General features: G+C 39.4%; 1 protein-coding gene across 2 annotated transcripts; it reads left to right on the top strand.

Annotated features, from left to right (window-relative positions):
- Positions 1-660: 660 nt before the first annotated feature.
- Positions 661-8,825, top strand: LOC114031150 (trypsin-like). 2 transcript variants are annotated; one of them, XM_027846168.1, is made up of 5 exons: positions 661-736; positions 2,305-2,427; positions 5,428-5,587; positions 7,125-7,560; positions 8,659-8,825. In XM_027846168.1, the coding sequence occupies exons 2-5, from the start codon at positions 2,388-2,390 to the stop codon at positions 8,806-8,808; spliced, it is 786 nt and encodes a 261-aa protein (XP_027701969.1). In that variant the 5' UTR covers positions 661-736; positions 2,305-2,387; the 3' UTR covers positions 8,809-8,825. The 2 variants fall into 2 exon arrangements, with proteins under 2 accessions (XP_027701969.1, XP_027701970.1); XM_027846169.1 differs by having other exon boundaries at positions 669-736; positions 2,302-2,427.
- The last annotated feature ends 1,273 nt before the right edge of the window (positions 8,826-10,098 follow it).

Here is a 10,098-nt window from a genome sequence, read left to right as displayed (position 1 = left end):
CAGTTATTACTCACTCTCACTTCATGACCAATGTGACTCCTTTTTCAATCATACTTCTGCTTAGTGACCTTCTTTATGTTCGTTCTTCTTCTATTTGTTATGTGTTGTGACCTTCTCATGCTCACCATGCATTTTTCCATTTTCCCTCTGAGTGATTCTCCTTCTTAAATTATTTTGGGGCCTTAGTGTTCTATGCCTTGAAAGTGTACCCCTGGGATGAACTTATGAGAGGGCATGTCCAGGATGGGTGTCTGTGAACAAGGTGGTCAGAGAAACATCTATCCCATATAGGCTATGGTACTTGTTTCTCTTTCCCACCCCTACCCCACCACCAACAACAACAACAAACAGCAGTGAAACCTTTGTGAAGACTTCATCAGTCCGGGGGTCTTGGGCTTCAATTATTCCAATGAGCTTCCTGGTCATCTAGGTAGAAAGGCCTAGATAGAACAGGTAGACTTGGAGACTCAGGTTTTATGTAATCTGCTTACAGGCTGCACCATTGTGGCAAAGCACCCAACTAAATCAGTGCTACACCCTTGCTGAATGTCTTTTCTGAGCATTTGTTAAGTAAACCTTGTTTTGTTAAATGCTAGATGGTCTATATGCATCTCATTTCATTCCAATCTAGAACCTGAGCCACTGCACCATCCTGAGTCAAGTCAATCAAAATAAACAACTTGGGATTTGTATCATTGGAGGAAACATTAATATCAATTGGAGATCACTGATCTAGGTGAGTATGTAAATATTTATATAAATATGTATAATAAATGTGACTGTGGTGTGTGTATGTGTGTATGCTAACATCCCCAGCCAGTCTGACCTGCAAAATCATCCTTAAGTCCCAAAGGGGCTCCAGCAATATGTGTATGTATATTGATGTATATATGTATGTATACACATACATATACACACATACACCATGATCCTATTTATTATACATATATTTACATAAACCATATTTTATTATATACATATATATTTGTGTATGTGGCACCATGTTGTGGCATCATATTGTGTGTTATGTACATACAAATATGTACATATATAAATATATGTTTATATATAATTTTATGGAACTTGTGACTATATACACATACATATACACATATATACATACATGCATGCACACATACATATACGATTGTGATTTTTTTTCAGATTTCTTAGATGGAAGAGGGGTAACAAATTTGCCAAAGTGAACCCTATGACTCATTCTTTAAGAGTTCTGATATGTGTGTATTTATATGTATATGTGTTTGTGTATAAACATATGCATATTTACATACATAGACACACAGACATATCTATATATTTATACCTATATCTATATAGAGTTGGTTGGTTGTTGTCCTTCATTCTCAAAGAGGACTGAAGTGACATCATTGTGTCAGGGTCAAGGTGTAGTATATGCGATTGAGGCTGATCCAGACCAATGCAAGCTTGGAAGGCTGTATCAGAGGTCAGGCACAAATAGTCCATGTGAACATTAGGAGTGAATATGGCTCTAAATTTGCACATCTCACGTTTCTTTTGAGCTACTACAATTCTGCTTCATATATATATATATATATATATGTATATGTACACACATATTATATATATGTGTGTGTGTGTTCTGAAATACACGTGTGTATATGTATATCATATGTACAAGCATGTGGGAGATAGGGTAGTACAATGAAAACAATGTTGGATTTGTAATCATAGAACCTAGTTCCAAATATTGTCTTCTCTGGTTACTATCTATCTAATCTTGGACAAGTCATTTAACCTCTCTTGGTCTCAGTTTTCTCAATTGTAAAACGAGGAATTGGCCAAGACATCTTTGATTGTCCCTTTCCTCTCTAAACCAGTGGTCCTATGATCCTACATATATGTTATATGGACAGAAAGCATCAATATAATCACAGTTTTCACACCAAGGAAGTCCTAATTTCAGGTAAATTTGATTGTGATTGACAGAAAAGGGCCTCTCACCACAGTGGTCAGAGGTCACAGTAATCGTGGGAGCCCATTCAATGACAAATTATCAAGAAGTTATGTGGATAAGTAAAAAGATTTCTGTCTGGGAAGTAGGACATCTGGTGCTCCTGCACCTGTAGCCTAATCCTAACTTTATGTGGAGGACAATCCCTCCCAGGTGGATTCTTATTCTCATTTCCCAAAGCTCCATGAACAATAGAAATGACACTTGACGATTAATATCAATACTGGAGTCTCTTCTGTCCTGGTCAGAGTGAAAAATTAAATTGAGAATTGTGAATGAGTGGCTGAGTCACTATTTTGATTCCTCAGCAGCATTTGGTGCCAGGTGGAAAGGGTTAAAAGCAGTGAGAGAGAACTCGGGGTTACACCAGTGTGTTTGGATCCCTAGAATCACTATGAAGGCCCTTGTCTTCCTTGTTATCCTAGGAGCTGCTGGTAAGTCACTCTTATACATTCAGTAAACATGTATTTATTGAGTCCTATCATTATGCTAGTGATTGTATGGAATGCAAAGAAGTATATGGCATGGTTCTAGCTGTCAAGAAGCTTGCAACTAAGTTGGGGGAACAAGATTTAATGTAAGTAAGTAGCAAATGATGCATCAATAATGATGTTTTATTCTATGGTATAGACTCTATGTGTCATGGGTATTCAGAGAAAGGTAAACACGGTCTAGAGTCATTGGAAAAGGAAGCAGAAAGAACTTGAACCAACAGGAAAGAACAGGAAAGATTTTAATAGCTGAAGAAGACATTAAAGGAAAAGAGAATTCATATCTTCTCCTTTCCACATATTTGGGGTCATTAAAAAAATAACCATGATAAATATGTGCTAGAAACAGTGTTTGGAGCTGAGGATTAAAGACAAAAAAAAAAAAAAAAAAGGATTATCCCTACTTTCCAAAAGGTCACAGTCACTTGAAGGGGACTAAGTATATTGGTGAGGGAAAGGTTGTAAAGAGAGAAGAATATAATATGCGCAGAGATAAGCATCACAAAAATAGGATGTAATAGGGGGTAAATGGGAGATCACTTTTGGACAGGGAAATTGGGGAAGAGTTCATGTAGTAGAGAGCACTTGAAATGAGTCTTGAAGAAAGAGAAAGAATCTGAAGACTGAGAAAGGAGCAGGAGTGTATTTCTAGCATGAGGGATGGCTTGCCCTAAAACATAAAGGTAGCAGATGGCATGCCAACTTCAAAAAATAGGCAATAGTCCAGTTTGCCTGGAATGTAAAATTCTAAGTTGACTCACCTCTCAAAATTAGAAGTCTGGCTTGGCTGTTGAAAAATGTAGGTTTCTACTACCCTTCCCTTAGCTCCAATATAAGATGAATTAGTATACATCAATACTTCAAGGATGCTAGAACTTATGTATGTGTGGGCCTTCCTTCTCTCCACAAATGCACGTCCCATTCCATCTGTGTTCCAATGGATAATCTGTGAAAATTCTTGTGGCCAAAAAACCCTCATCATCACCCTGTAACCAACTTGTGGGTGATCTTCTCTGAAGATTACTAGGCTGGATCATGGAAAACAAACATAAATACTGTTGACAGACCTGTACATGAAGCCTTTCCCAGTTAGTTGGACCAGAGTTTGTAGGTGGTTCCCTAGGCAAATATAATTCCACTCTTCTCTAAAGTCTACTTTAGCTCAGGTCTGAGGATTTTGGAAAAATAAAATTGTCTCCTTTAAAAATAAAACTAAATAATAACATTAGGTAAGGATTTATGATCTTTTTGCCCAAATAGTCTTACCAAGTAAAATCAACATAATTTCCAGTGAGACAATAGGGTAGTGATTACAGTTTTACATACACAGAGCTGGGAATTAACATCATTGCTGGACAAAAGATATCAGGATATCTCGTTAGACCCCAGAAGATTTTAAACCCAATAATGGATCTTTTTTTAAGGTTTCCTGTATTTTTCAGGGGAAGAAACTTAGGCCTTGAGGGAAGAGTGAGACCATACTCCTGAAACTTTAGGAAGGTGTCAGAAGAGCCAAGATCCCTTGGTACTATCATTATGGTTTCCTCTTTGCATTTTCCAGACCACCAGGCAGATTGCTTTGTTTGGAAAAACAACTTAAACTTGAAAAAATTTCTCTCTTTATTTCTGAATTTGAAGGTCACACAAATACATTCTTAAAAGATTTTGAATGATAGCGGTGGTGGTGGCAATGGCTGTGGGTAGGGGATGGGGGGGTAAGGGTTGGGGTGGGCAATGGCAATGATATTGGGTAATTATTCTATAGCAATGGAGGAAGGTGGGTCACAAAGCTAGGCAGATAAATGCCTATAGGGAAAAGGATGGGCTGAGAGAAGTCTAGAGAAAATGTCTGTGAAGACTATGAACCTCTGACAAGATTGGAAATTTGACAACCAGAGTTCCAATGTTGTGACATTCTCTGGCAGTTGGCTGAAGCTTCCCTATCCTTGATGACTCACCTTCCCTTCTTTGCTCTAGAATAATTACCTAATATCTTTGTCGCTGCCCACCACCACTGTCATCCCAAATCTTTTAAGAATATATTTGCATGAGATTGAAGCATATTTTTTCTTTATTTTTCTTGAGTTTTTTTTTCTGGTCTGTGTTTTCTTTCACATAATAACTTACATGGAAATGTGTTTTGGATGACTATACATCATAACCTATGTCAAATTGCTTGCCTTCTCAATGGGGGAGGGGGTTGGAGAAAGGAGTGAGGGAGAGAATTAAAAACCCAAAATTTGAAAAAAAAACAAAGCAAAAAGAATGTTAAAATTGATTTTACATGTAATTGGGGAAAAATAAAATATTTGTTTAAAAAAAGAGTATACTTGCATGACCTCCAAATTTAGGGATAAAGAGAGAAAATCTTTCAAGTTTAAGTTGTTTCCAAACAATAACCTAAAGGTTACTTAACTTAGAAGTTGCCAAGAATGTTCTGCCAAAGGGTGTTGTGTCAGGGCAGCTAGGTGGTACTGCGGATAAAGTTGCGGCCTTGGAGTCAGGAGGACCTGAGTTCAAATCTGGCCTCAGACACATGACACTTACTAGCTGTGTGACCCTGAGCAAGTCACTTAACCCTGATTGCCTCAAAAAAAAAAAAGGTATTGTGTCTACCCAGCTCCTGATCCCAGGAGCTATAATTCAGAATAGCCACTGCTATGTACCCACAATAGTATTAGTGGACCTGATCTAAATTATAACTATGAATGGGCAGTAGAGTACTTACATCATGTGTATAGCATGGGTGTGAAGATAAGATAAGTATATAATTGAGACACCTTTGAAGAAAGTAGCCATAGAACACTGATGTCCCAATTAGATAGGGCAAAGAAACATTATTAGCTAGCTTTTCTCTGCTTGACCTTGGAAGGTATGGTGGAAGAGTGAACATTTCAAGGGAGATTGGTTTAACCAGTAATTCCTATTTCTTTTCCCCCTCAGTTGCCTTTCCCAGTAATAATGTTGAAAGGATCATAGGAGGAAAGAACTGCGAAAAAAGCTCAGTACCCTACCAGGTGTTTGTAATTAACGACAACTTGATGTGTGGCGGTTCCCTCATTGATGCCCAGTGGGTACTTTCAGCCGCTCACTGCTACAATTCGTAAGTGATTCGTAATCACTCCCTAAAACAAATTGATTTACTAGAACTCCCCAGAGCTTACTCTGGGCTGAGAACCTAGGAGTCCCTAGATAGGAGAGAGTAATACACTTGAAGGTACTTGTCTCTCAAAACTGCAGTATGTACATAGGCAAGGAAGAAATTGCAGATTAAAGTTAACCTAGACAAGACGATGGCAGCCTATGGTATCTAGAAACAAGCTTTAATTAAGCACTTACCATATGCTAAGCACTGTGCTGAGGGCTGGGGATAGAAATACATCCATAAAGAAAGACAGTTCCTCTTCTCAAGGATCATACAGACTAATAGGGAAGACTGCAAAGACAGTACATGAAAGGAAGCTGAAAAGCAGGGGAGAGGTGTCCAGCAGGGCCATGGTTTTAAAGTCCAGACAAAGCAGGAGCAGGGATAGGAAGAGAAGCCTTAAAAAAGTAGGATAAGAAATTTTTGATGATTTTTATTGGTATAGGGAACTCACAGGTGAGGTCATTCCCTCTACCAAAGTCACCACCTTCTTTAAAACTTACAATCTTAGAAAGTGGCCTGAGTTCTGAGAGGTAAGTGCTTTGTCCAAAATCACATAGACAGTGTGTGTCATAAATGGGACTTTGTAACCTCGAGGCTGACTCACTATCTACTATGCCAGGTGCCCCTACGGTAGATATAGATATGGACAAAACCCCCAATAGGAAGGAATTAGCTAAGTTCAACCCTTCATTCTTTAGTTCTTCCTCTAAATTCACTGGGCTTTCAAATTTAGTGCCCTCTAGAATTTTTGAAGTCTTGGGTAATTGTCCAGAGATTGTCCTTGAAGCTCCTCGACGAAGAGGATATGGGGAACTCAAATGAAAAAATACTCCAGTACCTGTATTTATCTGAGTCATGAAATTTAGGGGTTACCCTGGCTTGGAAGGGAGAGAGATCTTTGGGGAGAGAATTTCCAAAATCACAGAGGATTGATGCACTGGGATATCCTGGAGAAGGAATGGAAGAGGATTGTAATCAGGATTGATGATAAGTCAAGTTGCTCTGTGGAGAGAGAACTTTACAAATGATTGAAAATGGGGGAGAGGAGAGGACAACTCACTGTAATTAAGAGTCCTTCAATATAAAATGTCCAAAGGAGCCCCTCAGTCTAAAATTTCCAAGAACATAGAGAAACCTCCTCTCCTGATGACAGCCCTTCAACCCCATACCTAAAATAACCCTAAATAGGGAAAATGGTAAATGATAAATGAATACCCTTGATTCTCTCTTCTTCTTCCACTCCCTAGGGAAAATTGCCAGCCTTATGCGCTCTGATATAGCAGCTGTCTATGAGAAGCAGTAATGTCAGGAAGGGGCAATATTGGTTTTACCATCTTTAATATGACCATCTGTGGAATCCATGTTCCTGAGTCTGATGGTGTTGGGGGAGGGGGTTACAAGGCATAATTGGTTCTCTGTTTGAAGGATTGGAGGAAAAGCACAGAAATCAGGTTGCTAGGGATGTTCTTTTTTTTTTTTTTCACTTATCCAGCCGAATGCTGGTGATCTTGGGTGCCTACGACCTGAACGTCCTTGAGGGCACGGAGCAAATCATCAGCTCTACTAAGGTGATTCGCCACCCCAGCTATAATGATGGGGATACCAACCATGACATTATGCTGATTAAGCTGACTAAGTCTGCCACCCTTAACTCTCATGTGTCTACAGTCTCCCTGCCCACTTCCTGTGTGGCTGCTGGCACCAACTGCCTCATCTCTGGCTGGGGTACAACTCGGATCAGTCTCTATGAGTGGCTAGCTGAATTAGAACCACAGAATATGTTCCCAAGAGTTAACTTTCCTAACATTCTTCAGTGCTTGAATATTCCTGTGCTCTCTGACAATACCTGCCAAGATGCCTACCCTGGTAAGATCACCAGAAATATGATCTGCCTGGGATTCATGGAAGGTAAAAAGGATACCTGCCAGGTCAGTCCTCTCCCCACTCCACCCCAGCACTACCTTAATCCCATTCTTTCTTTTTTTTTTTTTTTTTTTAGTGAGGCAATTGGGGTTAAGTGACTTGCCCAGAGTCCCACAGCTAGTGAGTGTTATGTGTCTGAGGCTGGTTTTGAACTCAGGTCCTCCTGACTTTAGGGCCACTGCACCACCTAGCTGCCCCCATTTTTTCTTTTCTCCATATTTCTCCTCCCATGAACCAGCAGGAAGCCATCTCCTAGCTGGGACCCTCTGAAGATGTAACTAAATGATGGGATGGAAAGCTCTTCTGGAGGTGTGGAAAGAGAATAACTAAGAATGTTCCCTCTGAAATGGTTTTATGGTGAGGAGAAATAGAAATACAAAAATGTCTGTATGTGTGTCTCTTCAGGGCAGCTGGATGTTGCAGTGAATAGAGCGCCAAACTTGGAATCAGATGGACCTGAGTTCAAATCCAGCCTTATACACTTACTAGCTGTGTGACCTTGGGCAAGTCACTTAACCTTTTTTGCTTCAGTTTCCTCATCTGTAACATGAACTGGAGAAGGAATGGCAAACCATTCCATTATCTTATCTTTTCAGATAAGACATGTGGGTTATTAGAGATATATAATTTTGAGAAAACTCTTCGCATCAGTCTTCAGACCTGACTGAGTTTCTGGTCAGCATAACCTAGGTCCTCAGCTAAGGGTCTCTAAGCAGCAGGGAGAGGTGGTCCAGCTTCCCAGACACACAAGACTAGGTTCAAACAATGCAACAAAGTCCTCTCACAATTTCCACAGTTGAATACCTCAAATGGGATCCCAGAGAGTCGGGCATGACTGAAATTACTCAACAATAGCAACACAAAGTGTCTCTTCAACATGGGCATCTTATGAAGAGATTATGTAGGCAATACTTTGGAAAAGAACTGGGACAGAAAATATGACATAAGAGCCTACCTTCCCTCATCCCTTTTATCTCTTCTGAGTTCTCTATGGGCATACATGCTAGGGAGAGGAAATATGCAGGGAGCAATATGTTTGGCTGTAAACTCTGTCCTCTCAAGGCTGAAAGAAAACTTTGATCTTCTTTCCCATTGTATTCCAGGGTGACTCAGGTGGTCCTGTGGTCTGCAAAGGTCAACTCCAAGGCATTGTTTCATGGGGCATAGGCTGTGGCCAGAAAGGCAATCCTGGTGTCTATACCAAGGTCTGCAACTATGTGGATTGGATTGAAAAGACCATTGCTGACAACTAAGCTCCTTTCCCTACTACCACCCCTCCTTGACTTCCTCCTTCCTCTATCACTAGAAAGGTGATGCAACAATTTTCATTCTAACTCCAGGCCTTGAAAATGACTTTAATAAATTTTTTTAATATCATACAACATCTCAGTGTAGTTATTATTACATATTGTTATATGTGTGTGTATATATATATAGTGTGTGTATATGTGTATGTATATGTGTGTGTGTGTATATATATAATATATATATATATATATGTCACTTTGAAGTTTGTGAAGTGCTTCACATAATGGTATAGCTAACATTTATATAGGGCTTACTACATGCCAGGCACTGTGCTAAGCATTTTACAATTATTTTCTCATTTGATCCAATAATAATGAAAGGTAGGTGCTATTATTAGCCTCATTTTACAGATGGCAAACAGATGTTAAATGACTTGCCCAGGGTCACACAATTCATAATTATCTGAGACCAGATTTGAACCTAGGTCTTCTTGACTCCAGTCCTAGTCCTCCATCCACTTTACCACCTAAATCTTCCCAACTCTGTGGGGCTACACATCCCCATTTTGCAGATGAGAAAACGTGAAGTACAGGGAGGCTAAGTGACTTGCCCTGGATTTCATAATTAGCAGGTATTTCAGGCAGATTTAACATTCTACCTACAGTGCCTCTTGATGTGTTCATAGATCAGAGAATAAAGAAGGTCACAGAGTTGTAATGATGTCAGAGACCGTCTTGTACAACATCAACCTCATCAAGAATTCTCTCTACCACACTGCCAACAAGTCGTCATTCAGGACTCAGTAACTTCGGGGCAGGGGTGAGGGAGGAGCTATGCCTATGAGCATCTTAGAGGTGAGAGGAAAGAGGAACTTGCCCTCTTGAATGTGAAGTGCTGTATTCTGAGGGAAAAATTGAATTGGAGCTAGGTCTGTGCAGAAAATTTATTCTTGTAACTGTTAGTCAGAACTATGTGATCTCAGTAAAGTACCTAGATCAATCCAAGTTTCTCCAATGTAGCTTTTGACACTTGATAGAAGGAGGACTCGAATTTAACTGGAGTAGCTCATATTTGAATTACAGGATTAAGTTAGGTCAACCAGTTGATAAATATTTATTAAATGCCTACTATTTGCTAGGCTCTGTGCTAAGGGCTAGAGTTAGCAATTAGCCTATGTTTTTCTTTCAAATAATTTAGCAGCACTGATATACATTGACATACATATACATTGATATATATAGATAGATGGATAGATAGATAGATAGATAGATAGATAGATAGATAGATAGATAGAT

The sequence above is a fragment of the Vombatus ursinus genome, unplaced genomic scaffold (assembly GCF_900497805.2).
Source record: "Vombatus ursinus unplaced genomic scaffold, bare-nosed wombat genome assembly UNPS02015088.1, whole genome shotgun sequence".
In the NCBI taxonomy this organism is placed as follows: domain Eukaryota; kingdom Metazoa; phylum Chordata; class Mammalia; order Diprotodontia; family Vombatidae; genus Vombatus; species Vombatus ursinus.
Note: the sequence above shows the minus strand (reverse complement) of the source record. Positions and strands in the feature narration are given on the sequence as shown.

What these genes read in the sequence shown, in the direction of transcription:
- LOC114031150 (XM_027846168.1), top strand. Translation starts at nt 2,388, where the DNA reads ATGAAGGCCCTTGTCTTCCTTGTTATCCTAGGAGCTGCTG. An exon ending in GCCGCTCACTGCTACAATTC is followed by an intron (nt 5,588 to 7,124) that starts GTAAGTGATTCG and finishes TCACTTATCCAG; the next exon opens with CCGAATGCTGGTGATCTTGG. An exon ending in GTAAAAAGGATACCTGCCAG is followed by an intron (nt 7,561 to 8,658) that starts GTCAGTCCTCTC and finishes ATTGTATTCCAG; the next exon opens with GGTGACTCAGGTGGTCCTGT.